Source organism: Crocuta crocuta, unplaced genomic scaffold (assembly GCF_008692635.1).
Source record: "Crocuta crocuta isolate KB4526 unplaced genomic scaffold, BGI_CrCroc_1.0 scaffold133, whole genome shotgun sequence".
NCBI classification, from domain to species: Eukaryota; Metazoa; Chordata; class Mammalia; order Carnivora; family Hyaenidae; genus Crocuta; species Crocuta crocuta.
This window is the reverse complement of record NW_027529438.1, coordinates 2786888-2809124: the sequence shown is the minus strand read 5'-3', so window position 1 is coordinate 2809124 and position 22237 is coordinate 2786888. Positions and strand designations below refer to the sequence as shown.

The 22237-nt window shown below is 41.8% G+C and overlaps 1 protein-coding gene across 1 annotated transcript in view; it reads left to right on the top strand.

The window, feature by feature from the left end:
• DDR2 (discoidin domain receptor tyrosine kinase 2) overlaps positions 1-22237 on the top strand; it is a 128748-nt gene that overhangs the window by 87606 nt on the left and 18905 nt on the right. Inside the window, exons 3-8 of the mRNA XM_077760008.1 lie at positions 10369-10471; positions 11923-12154; positions 12451-12598; positions 12970-13075; positions 16915-17098; positions 21585-21828. Coding sequence (XP_077616134.1) covers positions 10369-10471; positions 11923-12154; positions 12451-12598; positions 12970-13075; positions 16915-17098; positions 21585-21828 — 1017 coding nt within the window. The remainder of the gene's footprint in view (positions 1-10368; positions 10472-11922; positions 12155-12450; positions 12599-12969; positions 13076-16914; positions 17099-21584; positions 21829-22237) is intronic.

The following is a 22237-nucleotide window of genomic DNA, read 5'->3' as shown; positions in this document are numbered from 1 at the left end:
TAGTGATGAGGGAGCAGAAGACAAGCTGAGGGCCAGGCACTAGTGAGCCCCCACCCCTGAGCCCCCCACTCCCACGTGGGATTGTGCGACATTCCTCAGGCACTCCTGGCTACCCAAGAACAAAGGAAAGGAAACAAAGGGTTAACTGATAGTGATCACAGTCATGCAGGATGCAAGTCTCCATCAGTTTACAAATGTCTTAGTAAATTACAAGAAAAAGGCAATCTTATCAAGAGCCTAATCTCCAGAAACCTGTAGACTCAGGTTCCTGGAGCCCCAACATCCCCTCCCCTCAGCAGCGCGTGGGGAACAAAGGCAAGAAGGGAATGGCAGGTAAAACCNGCACATGAAAGTCCTCCAGGAGGCCTCCCTTTGACCTTGACCTCCCCCAACTCCACAGCACAGAATAACCAGTCACTCTTCACAGCCCAGTGCAGCCCTTCCTGCCCGTGGGTCCTGTCCCTGTGCTCCCCGGCCTCCTACAGCAGGAATAAACATGTCACCTGTCACTGCGGAAGCCTTCCCCTCCCAGAGTCCTGTGCTGCTCCAGGTGCCACAGCTCAGGGAGGCTTTCCAGTTCTCGTGGTGTCGCCACTGCTGTCCACACGTGGTTGGCTTCCCCCTTCCGGGCGAGGGAAGGACTGGAGGGGATAAGGAGGGGGGGTGCACTGACACATTTAGAATTTTCTTTTTTTATGTGGACAGCGGAGCCTCATTTCATCCCCCGCCCCCCCTCACCGCCCCGTTCTTCCGGTTGTCAAACCTGAGCAGCAGTCACCTGGAGGGATGGTGAAAACCTGGTTGGCTCGGCTCCACCTTCAGGGTGATTCAGTAGGTCTGGGGTGGGGACTGAGAATTTGCATGTCTTTTCTTTCTTTTTTAAATTTATTTTATTATTTAAAAAAATTTTAATGTTTATTTAGTTTTGAGACGGGGACAGAACACGAGTGGGGGAGGGGCAGAGAGAGAGGGAGACACAGACTCTGAAGCAGCTCCAGGCTCCGAGCTGTCAGCACAGAGTCCGACGCGGGGCTCGAACCCACAAAATGCAAGATCGTGACCTGAGCCCAAATCAGATGCTTAACCGACTGAGCCACCCAGGTGCCTCCCCACTTTTTTTAAAAATTCAAGTTGGTCAACAGACAGTGTAGTCTTGGCTTCAGGAGTAGAACCCAGTGATTCATCACTTACATAGGACACCCAGTGCTCATCCCCAAAAGTGCCCTCTTTAATGCCCATCATCCATTTCACACACACACACCCAACTGATGGAATGAGGCAAGATATTTGCAAATGACATATCGGAGAATTTGCATTTTTAACAAGTTCACAGGTGGGGGGTGGGGCTGCTGGTCCTGGAAACCCACTTTGAGGATCAAAGCCCTAGCACAGTAATTAAGGGAAGCAAAGAGCCTCAGCAGGGAAATTGGCTCTCCTTTGACACCCAATAGAGTACCCTAGGAGGGATCTCTCTCTCTCTCTCTCTCACTCACTTTTTCTCTCCCTGTCCTTGTTAAATATGGAAAGTACCTACATAGGCATAATCAGAACACAAAATAGATAGGGTTCCTGAGCCCAAGAAATACCGACATGCTTCATTCATGCAGCCGCAGCGAGGGCAGCTGTGATAAAACTTCCTGGTTGTGGTTCCCAGGATAAGCCTTGGTGGGGAAGTTATTTGCAACAATATCATGACTCACCCTATACGGCCCTCTTTCCCCATTTCTGGTTAACTTTAGAGGTTCCGAGAAACGGAAGTTCTCCTTACACTCATGGCCCAGTGACTAGAGATTCATGATAGCCAGGAATGCAAGCCCAGTGGGACTGTGAATGTGGATGTCCCTGGACTTGGACTTGGGAATGGCCTCAGAGACTGATCACATGTCCAGGCTGGACGGGACCTGGAGACATGGTTCCCAAGTGTGGCTGCACGGCAAAATCACCTGGGGAATTAAAAAAATATATCTATGCAGGTTCCTGGGCATAGTTGCAGACCTACAGAAGAAAAATCTCTACGATGGGGCTCACAAACATGCCTTCTACAACCTTTCCAAGCAATTCTAAAGCAGATGGTCTATGGACTGGCTTGTGGGAATCACTGCCTTAGAAAACATCGAATCCAGAAACCATTTAATGCCTTAGAAAACTGAGACCCAGAAAGGATGTGAACTTTGCTCAGATTCCAGAGTGGATTTGAAATCTTTTTTCCCCCCCACAGGTTGTATAGTTGAGAGACAGCAGTCTTTAGAGTCAGAATCTAAAGTGAGTTAGTATTTACTCCACAAATGGCCTTAGGCAGTTATTTAACATCTTACCTATCGATGCGGGATTCCTGAGAAAAAGGAAGTAATGAGTGACAAAATACCACGTTGTCTGACACTTGATAAATGCAGTGTATCAGTGGATGATGACATTATTACAGTATATCATCAAAGTGAGGACACTGTTGACCCTCCTGTACCATCACTTTGTGTAACGCTAAGAAAACACCCCCAGTCAGTTAAGCTATGACTCACCATTTGCTTGTTAGATGCGTTCAGATTTCAGATATGTTAATGCATGAAAAATAAAGGGAAATACACTCTTCTTCTCTTTCCTCAACCCAGCGCAGATTACTGCCACTATTAAATACTTAAATGCCTGAAGAAGAAGCATACTTCGTGTGCTTGAGGAGCAGCAAGGAGGATGCGAAGACCATGCATGCGTTTTGGATGTTATTATGAGTGAGGTGGAACTTCCCGGGGGGCAATGGGCAGAAGCATTATGTAGCCTGACTTACATTTGCATAGATCATGGGGCAAAGTAGACAAAAGAAAGTCTGGATTAGGACATTATTGTTTTATTCCTGGTGATAGGAGACGGTAGATTGACCTAGAACGGTAGCTGCGTATGTGTGGAAGGAGGTGGGGATTCTTTAGGGTGGCTAGTGGGATTTCCTCATCAGCTGATGGGCTGGTTATGGAATATGAAAGGAGTCAAGGGTGGCCTCAAGATTTTTGGCTCAAGTAATTGGAAGAGTGGAGTTGGTTGAAATGGAACAGACTAGGGGTGAGGTTTGCAGGGTGACTTATTTACCCAACTTTATTCTAACTCCTAATCCATCTCTACCTCATTTTTCAATCAATAGTTTTGGACACGTATTGTCTCCCCAGATTTGCACCAAGAAATAAAATTGAATTAATATATAATCCCCCCGCCTACCCCCTTTTTACCCCCCAAAGTTTGCCATCTACAGGAGAGATGAGACTCACACATAACATATGAGAAATAAATATGTACCAAAGGCTATAAAACAGATAATTAAAAATATCAGACATCAGAGTAAGGAGAAATTTACCAAAATTGGTACTATTCTTTCTTTAAAAAATGCTTGCTTTAGTTGCGACCAAGTTCATTGCATTGCAGAGACAACGCTAGATCTAACCTAAGTTAGTCTTTCTACTTCAGGTGTGCAACCTCCCTGCTGTATTTGGAACCACCAAGAAGTCTCTTTTCTTGACTTCTGTTCCCTTCCCATGAAACATTCTGCCCTCCAAGAGTCACCTGGCTCACTGTCTCCCTTCACTCAGATCTCTGATCAGAGTCGCCTTATCAGAGAGACCTTCTTTGTCTCTTTACAGGAAAGAGCACCTATTTCCTTTCCCTATGTTATTTTCTTCACAACATTTACCACCTTCTCTCATCTTTTATATTTATTTGCCTCTTGTTTTTTTCCCCATACTAGAATATAAACTCTGACGAAAGGTACTTCGTTCTGTTTATGGCTATATTCCCATAGTGCTGGAAAAAAAATCATTGAATGAACGAATTAATAAAAATAGGAGCTTAAAAACCCTATGGATTTGGCGAGCAAAAAGCCTACAAGTTGATTATCATGCTGGGGGTGGAAAATGGACTGGATCCATGAATAAAGCTTCAGTTGCCAAAGGGAAAGAAGGTGCCAGAGGCCGGCTCTCTTACTAATCTGCAATGCTTCTGCCTGCAGCCTGGCATGTTGGGAGAAACAGCTTACCTCATACCATCTCTTTGGTTAAAGCAGAGAGCGGCAATCTGATACATTGGACTAACTTTGGATTAGGACCACTTGATAGCAATAGGACTTTAATTGATTTTCTCATGTGTAATTTGAGAATAATAATACGAGCGCTGTCTATTCCATAGGATTACTGTAAGGGTAAACAAGATGTAAACAATGGGGCAGCACTTAGAAAACTGTGAACAATTAACTGTATTTTAGGAGTCAAGGTAGCAGTTGGGGGCACCATGACAAGAATGATAGCCAAGGGAGCAAGGATTGCCTGACTCGGCCAGCCACGTCCCCTCCCCAGAAAATCCTCGAGGGAAATATACACACAGAGAACAGTAACAACGGGAAAACAAAGTTCTACTTTATTAGTAGCTGGCATGTGTCCCAAATGCCAATGCAAGTGTTCTGATAAACCGGAATGGGGCATGTAGCCTGTGAGATAAAGGTGTCCAGAAGCTTCTCCGTGCCCATTAAGTCGCTGGGACTGAGGGACACTAAGCAGCATCACTAAAACATTTAGCACACCCAACAACATGTAGGACAGGCCTCCAGGAGGGGGCCAGAGGAGGCCTGAGTCAGGGCATGGCCTCCATTGCATAAAGGGGTGGAGCACACGAGAGGGCACACCCTGTGAATGATTTCTGAAATGCTCATTGACCTCATTCATTGGTAATTTGGGCCCCATTGGAATTCTGTATTAGTATTTCCTCATCCTTACTCCTCCCTTCAATTTCACATTCCAGAGGGTTTAGAATTAGAGAACTTAATGCTTCATTCCTGAACAGCCCAAAATCACACTCGAGATTCAAACATAATGATTACTTGTAGACCCTGTCACCTCAGATGCAGAAATTATACATTTGACAGGAATAGGCAAAATGATACTAGATCCCATGTTCCTCTCTTGATTCAAATTTGACTTGGAAAATGCAGTGGACAAGAATATTGAAGTGTTTCAGTGGGATATATGGCCATGATTCTTGCCAAAGTGGCTGTATATGGCTTTTCCTTCATCATACTGTTTCTGGAAGTATCAGATGACATCAGGCATGTTGCACTGTGTCATATGCTTTTTCTGCATCTATTGAAATGATCCTATGGTTTTTGTCCTTTCTCTTGTTGATGTGACATATCATGTTGATTGTTTTGCGAATGTTAAACTACCCTTGCATTCTGGGAATAAATTCCATTTGATTGTGGTGTATGATTTTTTAAATATATTGTTGGATTCAGTTTGCTAATATTTTATTGAGGATTTTTGCATCCATATTCATGAGAGATATTGGCCTATAGTTCTTTCGTTTTGTGGTGGCTTTATCTGGTTTTGGTATCAGGATGATTCCTTCCTCTTGTATTTTTTGGAATAGTTTGAGAAGAATAGGTATTAACTCTTTTTTAAATGTTTGGTAGAATTTGCCAGGGAAGCTGTCTGGTCCTGGACTTGTGTTTTTTGGGAGTGTTATGAATTGATTCCATTTCAGTGCTGGTAATTGATCCGTTCAAAGTTACTATTTCTTCCTGATTCAGTTTTGGTAGCTTATGTTTCTAGGAATTTATCCATTTCTTCTAAGTTGTCCAACTTGTTGGCATTTAGGTTTTCATAATATTCTGTTACAATTGTTTATATTGAGAAAATTCCTTCCTATTTCTAGTTTGCTGAGAACTTTTATCAGGAAATGATGTTTGATTTTAGCAAATGTTTTTTCTGTGTCTTTGCAAGTGATGATATAGTTTCACTTCCTAAATCTGTGGTGAATTACATTGAATGATTTCTGAATGTCAAACCAACCTTGCATTCCTAGAATAAATCCTACTTGATCATGATGTATTATTCTTTTTATATATGTTTGTATTCAGTTTACTAAAATTTTGTTTAGAGTTTTTGTATCTATATTCATAAGGGTTATTGGCTGATAGTTTTCTTATGAGGTTCCTATTTGGTTTTTATATTAGAATAATACTGATGTCATAAAATGAATCAGGAAATATCCTCTTGTATCCTCTCCTCTTTAATTTTCTAGAAGAGTTTGTGAGTGCTTGGTATTTTTTCTTTCTGAAATATTTGGTAGAATTCAACAGTAAAGCCATCTTGTCCTGGGGTTTTCTTTGTAGGAAGGTTGTTGACTGTATATTTAAATTTTTTAGAACATAAATGATACTCAGGTTATCCCTCTTTATAAATGAGCTTTAGTGCTGTGTATCTTCCAAAATTTTTATTATTTTATCTAAGTTGTTGAAATTATTGGCATAACATTGTTTATAATATTCTCTTATCATACATTTAATATCTCTAATTTCTATAACAAGGAAACTTCCTTCACTCCTGATGTTTGTAGTGTTTTCTTTTTTCTCTCCCAATCAATCTGGCTAGAGATTCTTTTGCTTTTCTTTTTAAGTCTTGTCAAAGAGCCAGCTTTTGGTTTTATAGAGTTTCTCTGTTTTTTTTTTCTGTTTTCTCTTTCATGGATTTCCACTAATATATCTATTACTTCCTTTCTTATAATTGCTTTGTATTTTATTTGCTCTACTTTTTCTAGTTTTTTAAGGTGAAAACTGAAGTTATTATTTTGAGATCTTTCCTCTTTTCTAATGTAGGGTTTTCCTGTGGTAATTCATACGTACTTCTCAAGTAGTCTCCACAAATTTTGTTATGTTACATTTTCATTATCTTGCAGTACAGAATACTTTCTAAGTTCCCTTTTGGTTTTTTCTTTGACCCATGGCATATTTAGAAAAGTGTTATGCTAGTTTGAAAATATTTGGGGATTTTCCAGATATCTTTCTATTATGTATTTTTCTAACTAGTCATTGCATTATGACAGAGAACATACTTGGTACAACTTGAATATTTCAGATTTATTGGGACTTGTTTTATGACTCAGAATATAGTCTATCTTGGTAAATATTACATGTGCACCTCAAAAGAATGAATACTGTATGTTTTTTAGTAGAATCCTGTAAATTTCAAACTAGGTAAAACTAGTGCATAATGTTCACATCTGCAATATACTTACTGATTTTTTGGTCCACTTGTTTTACCAATTATTGAGATATAAGTATTGAAATCTCTAACTACATGTGGTTTTGTTCATTTTCCCCTGCAGCCTTTTTTTTTTTTTTTTTGTGAAGCTCTGTTATGTGAATAAACATTTAGGACTGTCATGTGTTCTTTATCATTGTGAAATACCATCTCTATTTTTTGTCTTAAAATCTGTTGTATCTGGTATTAATATAACCACTCCAGCTTTTTTTTTTTAATTAAGTTTTTATGGTATATCTTTTCCCATCCTTTTACTTGTAACTTATCTGTCATTTTCTGCTTTCCTTTCAGTGAATTGAACTTTTTATGATTCCATTTTATCTCTTGTTGACTTATTAGCTATAAATCGTTTTGAAAATACTATTTTAGTACTTGCTTTAGGGTTTGTTGTGTATGTCTTTAATTAAATAAAGTCTGTCTCGTAAGTGATAGTATATCACTTCACAGAGTATAAAAATCTTCCAACAAGAGGGACACCTGGGTAGCTCAGCTGGTTGTCTGACTTTGACTCAGGTCATGATCTTGTGGTTCATGAGTTCAAGCCCTGTGTCAGACTGTTCTGAAAAGCTTGGAACCTGGAGCCTGCTTCAGATTCTGTGTCTCCCTCTCTCTCTCTGCCCCTCTCCTGCTTGTGCTCTCTCAAAAATAAATAAACATTAAAAAAATCTTCCAACAGGATACCTTCTGTTTTTCCCTTTTCAGCCCTCATGCTATTGTTTTCATGCATTTTATTTTTGTATATATTATAAATCCCACAGTATATTGTTACTGTTTTTATTTAAATAGTCAATTACCATTTAAAGAGATTTAAATAACATGAAAAATCATCTTATATATTTATTATGTAATTACCATTTCCAGTGGGACATTTGCTATCATTTTTATCTTTGGTCTTCTGTTCATAATGTATCCTTTTTCTCTGGCTGCTTAAAACCTTTTCTCCTTACCATCTGTTTTAAGTAGTTGGATTATGATGTACTGTAGTGTAATTCTCCTCATGTTTCTTATGGTTCAAATCACTGAGCCTCTTGGGTTCATAATTTCATCAAATTTGAAAAAAATTTCCACCATGTTTTATTCAAATATTTTTTTTGTCTTCCGCTCTTTTCATCTTTAAGGAATCCATTTACATGTATATTAGGATATTTGAAATTGTTTCACAACTTACTGATGTTCTTTTTGTTTGATTGATTATTTGAGTGGTTTGATTAATTTCTGTCATTGTTTTATTTTAGATTGTTCCTATTTCTGTCTTTAAGTTCACCAATCTTTAATGTATAATGAATAATCATAATGTATAATTCCTTTAATCTTATCCAATGTACTTTCTCATACAGTCAAGTTTCATCTCTAGAAATTTTATTTCTATCCTTCCATATCTCATATAGCTCTCCTTGTATATATTTATTATTTTTTTTAATTAAAGCATAATTAACATACAGTGTTATATTAGTTTCAGGTGTACAACATAATGATTCAACAATTCAACATTTCTCAGTGTTCATCAAGATAAGTGTACTCTTGATCCCCTTTGTTTATTTCTCACATCCTCCTCACCCACCTCCCCTCTGGCAACCACCAGTTCTCTGTATTTAAGAGACTGGATTTTTTGTTTGTCTCTTGTTTTGATTTATTTGTTCATTTGTTTTGTTTTGTTTCTTACATTCTTTTTATGAGTGAAATCATATGATATTTGCCTTTCTCTGCTGACTTATTTCACTTAGCCTTATACCCCCTAGGTCCAACCATGTTGTTGTAAATGGCAAGATTTCATTCTTTTTATGGCTAAGTAATATTCCATTATATTCCAACATATACCACATATCCTTAATCCTATGGATTAAGTCCTATGGATGGACACTTGGATTGCTTCCATATCTTGTCTATTATAATTAATGCAATTAACACAGGAATACATATATCTCTTCAAATTAGTGTATTCTTTGAGTAAATACCCAGTAGTGGAATTACTGGATCATATGATAATTCTTTTTTAAATGTTTTTGAGGAAATTCCGTAGTGTTTTTTACAGTGGCTGACCTTATAACAATATAGTTATAATTGGTTTAATATTCTTTTTAAAATTTTTGTTTTTAATATTTTTATTTGCTTTTGAGAGAGAGAGAGAGAGTGCACGAAAGGGGGAAGGACAGAAAAAGAGAGGGACAGTAGATCTGAAGTGGGCTCTGGGCTGACAGCAGAGAGGACGATGCAGGGCTGGAACTCACAAACTGTGACATCATGACCTGAGCCGAAGACTCTTAACTGACTGAGCCACCGGGGCGACCCTCTTCTATATTGTGAATCAGTTCAATTGATGGATTGTTTTTCTCATTGTAGGTTCTATTTCTCTGCTTCTTTATCTGCCTACTATCACTGTACATATTTACACTGAAAAATTCTTCATTGTTTATCTGAAATTTAAATTTAGCTAGGAATCCTGTATTTCTCTGGCAACCCTAGATCCCCCTGACCTCTCCAGACTCTTATTCTTGTCTCCTTGATTTGGGGAAGCCTCCAAACCCTGCCTAGTTCTCAACCACAGCCTGGAGTCTGTCACAGCAGTAAGCTGGTGCCACTCTAAGACTCATCTTCTTTGTGCCCTCTCAGGGAATGTTGGCCTTTGGTGTCTGATATTCATTGTTTGAAACTCAGTGTTTTGTATACTTCGTCCATTCTTTGGTGGTTTCACCCAGGAGAGTAAATCTGGTCCTTGTTACTCTCTCTTGGCTGTAGGTGGAAGTCCCTCCCCAGAGGCTATTGTTAATAGTCAGAGGCCAAAACATGGTGCTGATGGGGGCCAAAGCTGTGTACATTCATAGGACAGTTGGCTTTGCCCCGTGGTTTTGGGCAATCAGCTATCTAGAAAAAAGAATGCTTTGGATCAGGTGGTATCTGGTGGCTGTGAGCATCACTCAGCACCTTTGGGAAACCGGTTAGTAGCACACATCTGCTGAGAAGGTGATGGAGATGGGCTACGGGCTTATTACCAAATAAAAGAATAAATCAGCACATTGCATTATGTTATATTACTTGTCAAGTTTGGGACCCAAAGATAGGTGTGGCTGAAGGTCAGTGGTTAAGGGATTGAATGCAAATAAGTTTGGGGGCAGGGCCAGGGAGAAAAGGCAGAGAGTCTCTAGGTGACCAAACTGGGGTATAGAAATCCTTAGGAAAATTTAAGCATTCTGTTTCCCTGTCCAGTCACCAATTGCGTTCTTCCTAGAAGGGGGTGGGGCACCTTTGGAAATAAAAAGAAAAGTATTTCCTCTCTTTTTTCCTTTGGCTTCTCTTGGTCCAGCCATCTGCCGCTATCCTCTGGGTATGTCAGGAGGCCACATTCCAGATGAGGACATCACAGCTTCCAGTCAGTGGTCAGAATCCACAGCTGCCAAGTACGGAAGGTGAGGATGGATAACCCCAGGAAAGCCTGAGTCCTGGGTTGCATACATTTTCTGACTCAAGGGGCTGGGGAAGAAGGGTGGGAGCTGGTAGGCATAGGGGAAGGACATCAAGTGGGCCTGTCCTGTGTATTTTCAGGGAGAGAATTCAGGGTTTAGCAGCAACACGCTGGTCTAGAGACCCTTTCCCAATCACAGGGCCGTGAGCTGTGGGATGAATGGGAATGAAACCACAAAGGATGGTTTCATTGATATGCAGTGGGTTTGCTCTACTTCACCTTCTCAGTGTGAGCAACTGCAGGAAGCTCCCTACAGTGGCGGATTGGGGAAGGTGCAGATGAGGTAGGACACTGGAAGCTAGGAGACCTGATCCTCTTCTCAGTGGGTGCCTGGGAAATATCACTCACAGTGCAAAGCATCAAGGCTTTAAGCAGACACGGAGGCCTCCAGCAAAGTCTTCCCTTCTCTCCAGGAGACCTCACTGAAGGGCCATCCTCATCCATGAAGAGTATGGTGGGTTCCTAGTGGCCTAGTAGGAGGGGTCCTCCAAAGCAATAAACTCCCTTATCAAAAGCTACTCTGCTGGTTAGGGTCTAATCCTCCCGGAATCTGCTTTTTTTTTTTTTTAATGGTGTGTAGTGTTGACTTCTGTTAAAATGGAATCACCCACTGGAAAAGCGACCTTAGTAAACCTCCTCTATAATTTCTTAGTATGTGAAAGATGAGAGTGATGGTTGGTGGGGTTGGAAGAGAACAGCAATGAGTAGGTTGGCATCTGTGAGGAAAGGAACATTCCAGGGAAGAGGGAAAGTGGTAAGAGGTTCCCAAAAGAAACCTTCTACTGATTTCACAATTTTGCTCTCTGGTAGCTCAGCTTGGAGGTAATAAAATGAAACCAGATCATTTTCTACTCTCCTGACACACTCCCACCCCTCACCCTCATCATGGGTTCCCACGGTGTTCCGCTGGGCTGCCATGCCCGTCCTGTTGGTTAAAATTCCACTGCATTACATAACCCACACTGGAAATCTTATGATCCCTCCCTCCTCCTTCCTATAACTTGATATCCAAGCAAGGGGTGGCCACCCTGATTATGCTGGGCCTGAAAGTGGAAGGGGGAGGTAAAATGACTCATGGGGGAGCAGAGGGTAAAAAGAGTTTAATTTCCCTTGAGTCTTTAAATCGGGGTGAGAAATAAAGACTACATCTGATACAAAGGCCTCTAGCCCCAGCGCAGTCTGTCTATCTGGGCTTCACAGTGCCCCAGGGACAGAGGACTGTCAGGCTTGAGGGGAGACCCAAAGAGTCTTTTTAGACTGGAGTCCCAACTTTTTAGATGAGTCTTGGGTTGGATATACTTTCTCCCCTCAGGACAGGGCAGCTGCTTGCTCTCTATTGGGAAACAACTCTAGTCCCATGGTTCCTCTGTGTCTCCCCACCCCTTGTGTCAAAAGGCTGGACTCAGAAGAAGGGGATGGAGCCTGGTGCCCTGAGATTCCAGTGGAGCCTGATGACCTGAAGGAGTTCCTACAGATTGACTTGCACACCCTGCACTTTATCACTCTGGTGGGGACCCAAGGGCGCCATGCTGGGGGCCATGGCATTGAGTTTGCCCCCATGTACAAGATCAATTACAGTCGGGATGGCACTCGCTGGATCTCTTGGCGGAACCGGCATGGGAAACAGGTAGGAAGAAGAGACATCCAGACCCTGAGATGTCCAGGACCATATTTTGACTTAGGCTAGAAGAGGAAGTACACAGGCTGTCCTGTAGGTATGTGCATCCGTAGACCTGGCATGCCCTTGTCAATGTGTGACTGAGGATGAGGATGTGGGAGGGTGGGGAGGGGCTACGCGGAGGAATGTCAAGGTTGCTGGGAGAGCTGCTCCTTCTATGAAAATGAGAGGGTCCACGAACGGGGTGAAGAAGAGTCAGCATAACCTCCCAGCATCTCCCCACTCTTTCTCTTGTCTCTCCTCAGGTGCTGGATGGGAATAGTAACCCCTATGACATTTTCCTAAAGGACTTGGAGCCGCCCATCGTGGCCAGATTTGTCCGCTTCATTCCAGTCACTGACCACTCCATGAACGTGTGCATGCGGGTGGAGCTTTATGGCTGTGTCTGGCTAGGTAGGTCTCTAGAGGCAGAGCTTCTGGACCTTTCTATAATCCCCAGCTCCTAGAATATAAGGGCAATCGAGTCAGAAAGGTGTGGGATTCATAATCTCTGGAGTGAAGTGGTTCCCTGTAGGTTAGGCTCAAGAAAGGACATTGTTCCTCCCCCTAAGGCTTTACTCCACTCCTGGAATAATCCATCCCGAGTCACTTCACTGACTGCTCCTGAGGAGTGCTCCTCAGCAGTGCTCCCTTTGGACCCAGCGTGAGTCCTGTGTGGACACACCATACCTTTGGAGTCTCACGTAGCTCCTGGGAAAGTCAGTCTGAGCTGTAGGTACACTTCCTTCCCAAAGGCGCTAACACATGTGTGTTTCCTTTGACAGATGGCTTGGTGTCTTATAATGCTCCAGCTGGACAGCAATTTGTACTCCCCGGAGGCTCTGTCATTTATCTGAATGATTCTGTCTATGATGGAGCCGTTGGGTACAGGTAAGTCCTGGGAAACTAGGGTCATCAGAATGGGAAAGGGGCCACTAGAAGAAAGTACTATTTTATTATGGTTTGGGATCGATAACCAATCAACTGGTCAACCAACTAGTGTTTGTTTAAGCCCCGTACGAGGCATTGTGAAATAACTTAGATGAAGTAAAGTATGGAGTCCTTATCTGCAAGAAACTTAGAGCCTAGTTTGGGAAGACAAAGGAAACAATAAATTACACAAAACAAGAGCTGAAATAGTAGTTATGGCTCCAGGTATGGTAGCCATTTAAAAACATTTTTTTTTAATGTTTATTTATTTTTGAGACAGAGAGAGACAGAGTGTGAACAAGGGAGGGGCAGAGAGAGAGAGAGGGAGACACAGAATCTGAAACAGGCTCCAGGCTCTGAGCAGGCAGCACAGAATCCAATGTGGGGCTTGAACCCAGGAACCATGAGATCATGACCTGAGCCGAAGTCGGATGCTTAGCCGACTGAGCCACCCAGGCGCCCCTATATTTTTTTGACCTTTAATTTTTTAATATTTTTTGACCTGTCCTTTACAACAGGACATATGGACACTAATAACTAGTAAAAAACAGGACACTAATAATGGCCTACTTATGGAGACAAAGGGCCAGAAGGATTGAAGTTATAAGTATAATAAATTGGACAGGTCAAGAAGTTCAGGAAGAATGAACCCCATAAATATAAATGTTTAGCAGTTATGAAAAGGACACCTGTAAGGCTTATAACAGACAAGGAGAGTTTCCATGATGAGATGATAATTAGAGCAGGGGAGGCAGGTAGCAGGGAGCAGAGGAAAGAAAGCAGGCTTGACTGCAGCAGCAGCTCGACTGGGGACAGCAGGAGGGACCAGTGCGTAGTCCTGAGGTGGACCTAGGGAGGGCCACGGCAGAGGAGCATGTACACAGTGGAAATTTAGGATTGGATGAGAGGTTTTCCTATCTAACTCATGTCACTCTGAGCCTTGCCGTTTTTCTTCTAGTCCACCTTTCTCTCTCTTAACTTGGTCTTTGTCTACAAAGATTGAGCCTGGGAGAGAGGTTAAATCCGGTCTAGATGATGGAGGTTTCTAGTGGTTAAGAGAGGGAGAGGTTAGTCTCAGGCAGGGGAATGAGGGATTACAACGCTTCCACTGTCTTAGGTGTGAAGAATAAACTCTTGCCCCACCAACTGCCGTCCCCTGAAGGAAGACCTGACTCATCCAGTATTCAATTTCCAGCTTCTTCCTTTCCGTGTGCTTAGTCACCGTTCTTCCCCGTAGCCTACACTGGGCATCATTTCCCTCAGCCACACCCCAAACTGGCATATGCTTGAGGCTAGAGGAAATCAGAGATCAATTGAATTCAGTTTAGTCTAATAAATCTTTGCTAATCCACTGTTACTACCTGCGAGGAATTTGGCCAGACTTGGTAGGTATTCAAACACAAGGAAGCCCTTGATCTTACCTTTAAGAAGCTCACAGTTAGGAATGGGGACTAAATCAGGATATAAATTGCTGTGATATAAGCATTGGAGTAAGAGATCGTAAGAGTGCTCTGGGGATCAAGGGAAAGAGGAAGCCACGGTAGGGGAAAGCCACGGTAGGATAAAGCACAGCACCGGGAGTGAAAACACCGGGTGTTTTCACATAATAAAAGTCACTTCTGTTTGCTAAAGTGATAAAAATGTGTACGAGAAGCATTCTGTAAAGGTAAAGTGCTAAATACATATAAGGTTTTATCTGATTGGAAAACCAGCAGACATGATGGAATTAAATGAAATCTGAAGGAGGCACCAAAGGATGGGTGGAACTTTCGCAGGTAAAGAATCTTGAAATGGCGTTTTAGGCAGAGTCAATAGCATAGGGACAGAAGGACGACCCTGTGAAGTTTAGGGGAGTGCCTGGTAAAGGCCAACAGTTTAGCGAACCCCCCAGCCATACTTCTGTAGCAAAATAGTGGATGATTCTGCACTATAGGACAGGTTCCATCGGATTTTGGAGGAACTTGAATGTCAGGGCTAGGAGGAAGAGGAGGGGGAGTTGATTTTCTCTTCGTCAACATAATCATTGACAGAACACATCACTGAAGATTTTTAAAGCTGGGGAAGGACGTTGGGCAGAAATGGAAACCTTAGGTGAAGGATTTCGTTTAGAAAGGGGCGATGATGGGGTTAGTTTGGGATATAAGTTTAAGGGACTGTCAAGACGTTCAAATAGATAAGTAAGGCAGGTAACTGGTAACAGAAGGAAAGATCAAGAATACAGAGATTTAGATACAGACTCCCTGCACTTGATAACTGTGGTAGTGAGATATATATCCCTTTGACGTGTGTCTGAGTGATGAGGTATAAGTCACCTAATTCAGAGTCTCAGGAATAGATAGTTTTAGTAGCAAAAGTTCCTTTTTTTAACTAAAAAAATTATAGAAGTAGTATGTTCTCGTTGTAGTAATCCTAATGATTCTAAAGGATATGAAGTAAACAGGGAAAGTTTCTTTGCTTATCCTATCCCCATTCGATTTAATTTTGACTATGAGAAATTAATTTTTAATTTGTGTTGCTTTTCATAAGAGTTTCATGGGGATTTATTATTCTGGGGACAATGGGAAATATATTTATTGCAAGTAAACTTATGTTCTCCCAGCCTTCTGATCTGTAGAGAGAAGAAAAAGATGGCAAATCCTTGGAAGGGACACCCAAGCTCTGGTCACTGTGGATAAGGCCAGTCAAATTTTATAATTTGCCAAACATTTTTCAATGAACAAACAAAAGTGTATCTGTAAGGCTGGCATAATCACCAATCATTATTATTATTTTTTTGTAAATTCATAACTTTTGTCTAACCTCAAGGGGCACTTGCATTATTGCTTGAGGGTGAGTATCCCAATTTCTTCATTTGGGAGACTCCTGATTCATTGTTTAGAGCTTGAAAGGCAGAGCTTGAGGAGAGAGAACTTCCAGGAATTCCTTGCTCTGTCTCTCCATAAAGAAGCAAGAAGATCTCTATGTTCCTCAGATAGTCAATCTGACATAAACACCCAATCATCCCGTATACCAATCAAGCAAAGCCTTACAATCGGAAGTGGAAAGACTGCCAAGCTAGAAAACAAGACTAAATCCAATTTCTGAGACCCTCACGTAAATAATGCATTTTATTCCATGAGCCTAGCATTCTACCACTTTAATTAAAATTACATCTAAATTAGTACTTGAATTTGGCATTGATTACTTTTTTTTTCCCCTTTAGTTTGCCCTCAAGTTGGGTTGCTGGATGTGGGGTGGAATCGGACATGACTAGCTTTTCTGGAATTGATTCACTGAAAAATGACAACATACAGTTGTCATACAGAAACATTTCCAACAAGCTCTGAGACTGTTTAGTGATGGTCAAATGCTACCATCTACTGTAGTGTTCATTCTATGCATTGATCCATCCATTCCCTCATTTACTCGTTAATGGATTCATTAATCAAATGCGTTTGATAATGTCGAATAAAAGCTGACTGTATTCAGTATGCAAGGATAGGTAAGGATACAATAGATTATAGAAAGCTTTTCTTATAAAATGGTAAAATATTTTTAAAAGCTTTCCTACTAAAAGAGTAAGCGTTAAGTACTTCGTAAAATTCATTGGTATGAATTATTTGTTCTCCATTGATGCAGGATAAATGAGTCAATACTATAAAATATAATGGATTTTTTTTTTTCATAATCCTTCAAGCTTCAAGATAATCAACTCTTACAAAACCCCGGGGTAAAGAAGCTGGGTAAAAGCGCTTCCATAAATGTGTAATTAACTCCAGGTTCCTTTCTCCCTTTCCCTTCTCTTCCTCTGGCCTGAGCAGCATGACCGAAGGGTTGGGCCAGCTGACAGATGGGGTGTCAGGCCTGGACGATTTCACTCAGACCCATGAATACCACGTGTGGCCGGGCTATGACTATGTGGGCTGGAGGAACGAGAGTGCCCCCGGTGGTTACATCGAGATCATGTTTGAATTTGACCGCATCCGGAATTTCACCACCATGAAGGTCAGTGGAGTTAGGTGTGGTGGAAGGTTTCCAAGGAAGCCAAAATAATGGTGAAGAGAAAAGGCTTGCTAGAAAGAACGCTGGGTGTTGCCAGCAGAGCTGGATTCAGATAGGTGTTCTGCTACTAGCTACCTGTGCTTCACAAGTCCCTGTGCGCTTCTTGCTTCACTTGTGAAAAAGGGGCTTGGTCTAGGTCGCTGTTTCTCAATGTATTTTGTCGTTGTTCCGGCATCNCTCAGCATAACACCCTCAAGGTCCATCCATGTTGCTACACATGGCCAGATTTCATTGTTTCTCATTGCCATGTAGTATTCCATGGTATAGATAAACCACATCTTCTTGATCCATTCATCTGTTGATGGACACTTAGGCTCTTTCCATGTTTTAGCTATTGTGGAGAGGAGCCCACCATACTTTTAAGGCCTATGGAAATGTTTTAACTTCTTTTAACATCGGATAAAAAGGATCTTTTAGGGTCAAAAATTATTATTTTCGTCTGTTGAACAACATGGTTTAAAAATACAATTTTAATTTTTTTTCTGGAGGGAGGGACCCACAAAAACAAAAGTAACTAGAGTCCATGGCAATCATTTTATGGCTCTGCCCAGCGCTCCCCAGGGACAAGACATCCTTTTATCAGTAAAGCTGGCTCATTGCAGCTCTGATTCTCACTGGAAGAATTGAGAATTTTGTATTTTGGCTTTGGAATCATTTCCCACCCCTACCCTGTTTCTTCTACCCATGCATAATTTCTCAGGAGAAATCATGATAGAAGCCTCCATTCTCTTCTGTCTCCAGAGTTATTTGTTTCTTTATCTATGGCAACAACACATCTGTCTGGTCGCCTTACTAGATTTCAAGCTCCTCCGACCTGAACTCTAAGCTTGAGGAAAACTGGGGCTTAGCAGTAGAAAGTCCTTTTGTTGAATGTAACAGAGACCCCTGAAATTTTCATGGGTCACATATACTCTTACTGGTCTGTGAAGGGGCCTTAGAGGAATTCCAATTTGAGGCCCAGGAAAGAGAGAGGGCAAGTAAATTTGACCTCATACATGGCTCCTATCTATCTGTTATTTCGCCTGTTAATAGTTGGGGACAGAATATTAACGGCCAACCAATTGGTGACTTTGCCTTCATTTACACCCAGTCTTCTGCTTCAAATATATGTGTCCTAAATTCATTCCTCTATCTTTGCTCTAAATTTAGCTCCAGTATTTGGAGTATACATAGCGCTAGACTAAGTTCTGGGGGTAAACGGATGAGTAAGAACTCGTCCCTGCCTTGGGATGACTTGCAGTTCAGTGGGACAAGGTGCTATTTATTTGCAAAAGGGGGCATGTAGGATGACATGGGGCCCCGAAGAAGGAAGTCTGTGTCATCATTTTATTTTATTTTTTATTTTATTTTTTTAAATGTTTATTTTTGAGAGAGACAGAGACAGAGACAGACAGAGACAGAGCATGAGCAAGGGAGGGGCAGAGAGAGAGAGGGAGACACAGAATCAAAAGTAGGCTCCAGGCTCTGAACTGTCAGCACAGAGCCCAATGGGAGGCTTGAACCCACAGACCATGAGATCATGACCTGAGCCAAGGTCGGATGCTCTACCCACTGAGCCATCCGGGCACTCCTCTGTGTCATCATTAAAGGCTCTTAGTAGATCAAAATTTGCTATTCTTGGCACAACTTGGAGTCAAAAAGAAAATCCATTATATGACTATTATATTACCCTATTATATACTCTCTATTCTATTCTAATACAATATATTATATTACTATTATATAAGTATAATGTTATAATTATATTACTCTCTATTATACTACTATAACTCTCACATGTAAATGTGATAATATTTCCTAGCTGGAATAATAGCCATTAATTAAATGGACAGACATTTAAGATGAGAATAGAGCATGAACACGTGTGCATCTGCCTGTGTATTGNATAGTAACAAAAATATACTTCAAGGGAAAATTTATTTATATCACTGAATAATGATATACCCACATGCACTTATGAATATGCATATCAATTCACAAAAATATGCCATTGGGATAATTTGTAGTCTCACAATTAATATGTATTTTAAACTCTCCATGAAGNCCCCCCCCCCCCAATCTCCTTTTTAACTAATTCGTCACACGTCAAAATGACTCAAAAGCATATTCTGCACTACGCAGGTTGAAGAAACTTCTAAGGAGCTAACTCAGGGTCAGTCTTGTTGAGGCCAAACAGGTCTCTAGCGTATTTTAATTCTCCTGAGACAAATAAAATGTAAAAGATGACTTTCAGGTCACTAACATCTTCCAGAGAGTAGTTATTGCTTTCTAGGCAAATTATACTCCTTCTCCCCACTCCTGAAGTATAGTCAAAATATACCATTGACATATGTTAATTTATTTTTAAAATGTATTGTATTTATTAAGTAAATATGTAAGTCCATAGGGGAATGAAATTATATACTATTTATTTGCATTCCAGGAGAATTCCCCAAACATCTGTAGGATATATCATTACCTCCCCTACAGGCTACTTATACAACAGGTTGCAGATTTCAATGTTTATTTATTTTTGAGAGAGAGAGGCAGAGAGAGAAGGAACCACAGAGTCTGAAGCAGGCTCCAGGCTCTGACCTGTCAGCACAGAGCTTGACATGGGGCTCAAACCCACCAACCGTGAGATCATGACCTGAGCTGAAGCTGGACGCTACACTGACTGAGCCACCCAGGCGCCTCTAACATTTTGCAGATTTAAAAAAAAAATCTGAAAAATCTATTGAAGCTGTAGTTGGTATTTTGTTTCTTAGTCTTGCTCCATTGACTTGTGCTCAATAAACTGGAATGGCTAATCCATCCCAAGGAAGGTACTAACAGATGTTTTCATCATTAAAACCTTTACAGGAAAATCCAAATGGAAAAGTTAGGGCGACTTGTTCCATTTCTGTGTGGCATGGTATTGGCAGGATCATTGGACTAGGCATATAGGGTTCTAGACTGTTCTGTTGTTGACTGGCCACTGGCAGATCAAACTTATCTGAGCACTAGCTCATTAGGAAATAAGTCCAAGTAGGTGATTTTATTCTGTTTTTATTTTTTTTTTCAGAACATCTCTGCTCATTTCTTTGATCATAAAATTTTTATCATCATTGCTGCTGCTTCTTCAGCTGAAAATAAACTCTGAACGGGAGTCCTGTGTTTATCATCCAGAAAGCAGAGAAGGGTATCAAAGACAGTTGAAGGGTTACAGTTTAGGGCCTGAGCAAGACATTAAAATGCAAATAGCAAATATATTCCCAGAATGGCAATGATGCTTTTCCAACCCTATGAAGTCTTTTATTTTAATTTTTATTCTTTATAATGTTTATTTATTTTTGAGAGAGAGAGAGAACAGAAGACGGGCAGAGAGAGAGGGAGACACAGAATCTGAAGCAGGCTCCAGGCTCTGAGCTGTCAGCACAGAGCCCCATGCAGGGCTCGAACTCACAAGCCATGAGATCATGACTTGAGCTGAAGCTGGACGCTTAATCAACTGAGCCACCCAGGCGCCCCTGACCTGTGAACTCTTTTAATTCAGGGGATAGTGACCAGCAAAGCCCCACTTTCCATGTATGACTGAGCCGGAGGAAATGTCCCTGAATGGTCACGAGGGACCTGACCTAGTTACAAACATGCATGTTCCGTTGTTGAGGGATGTTAAACACACGACGGTGTTCCAGAGGAACGGCTGTGGGATCTTTGTTTTTATGACCTTTTAAAAGCCATACAAATAGCCTGGCAAAAGAGCCGCGGCAGCAGGCAAGAAGATACAAGCTACTTTCCAAAAGACCTTCTTATCTTAGAAAATATCTGTGAGGAAGGTTCCATGCCCTTATCAGAATGACTTTACCTAAACTGAATTTAATTACAATAGATACTTCAGTCTTGTGTCCCTGGCTGAAAACTGCTAATACGCAGCACTTGACGCAAGGTTTCTAAAGAGAAAGCTGAATTTGTTTTCACACTGTGTATTATTTCCGGTTTCTCAACTTCCTGTTAGAAGGGGTGGACTGGCTTCAGCATGTACCTGGGAGGAAGGAGGAGGGCGGGCTCCCCTTACCTCAGTCAGAATAGCTTGATTCTGGGTGGAAAGCAAATGGGCTGGAGAGGATTAGAGACTTGGGAGTGTTAAGGGGAAGGAAGGACCCAAGAGGACGCTGGTCCAGCCCTCATTTAGCAGATGAGGCAACAGGAAATGAGGTGGCCAGGGGCACACAGGTGCAGAGAGGTGACTGGGGAAAACACCCCTGTTTTGGAGGATCAGACCAATGCATCACGCCACTGTGAAGTTCCTGGAGGGACAGGTCCAAAAGACAGCAGAGCACCAACTATCCACCCGAGGGTGGTGCTCGGAGAAACCGCCGGGGCTAGGATTTTGCTGGGTTAGGTTGTCCCTGTCCCTCTGCCACTCATTGGTGTCAGCCTGTCACTCAAACACCCCTTTCCCTGCCAGGTCCACTGCAACAACATGTTTGCTAAAGGAGTGAAGATTTTTAAGGAGGTGCAGTGCTACTTCCGCTCTGAAGCCAACGAGTGGGAACCTAACGCCGTGTCCTTCCCCCTTGTCCTGGACGACGTCAACCCCAGTGCTCGCTTTGTCACGGTGCCCCTCCACCACCGCATGGCCAGCGCCATCAAGTGCCAGTACCATTTTGCTGACACCTGGATGATGTTCAGTGAGATCACCTTCCAATCAGGTTGGGAGCTGGGGGCTCTTCGGCCGTGGGGGGGTGGGCCAAGTGGTGGTGAAGGAGGAGGGTACGCACTGGAGCTGCTCATTGGCAGGTCTCTGAGGAAGAGGGTTGCACGGCGGCTCCTCATTGATGGATAGAAGAATCGCCTGGGCGACTAGAATATTTACTGGGCTCTCTCATGTTGTCTAAAAGGCATGTAAAATAAAGCATTAAAACATGAGAGTCCAATGGGTTAAAGCTCTATCAATCAAGCCACTTAAGGGGGCGCACACTACAAAAACATTTATATAAGAATTTCTAAATATACACAAAACTAAAGAGAACAATGAACCCCACCAGTCAATCACTGAGCCATGCCTACCACTCATGTTTTCCATGCTTGTTTTATCTGTCTCTCCCTTGTCGCTGTCCT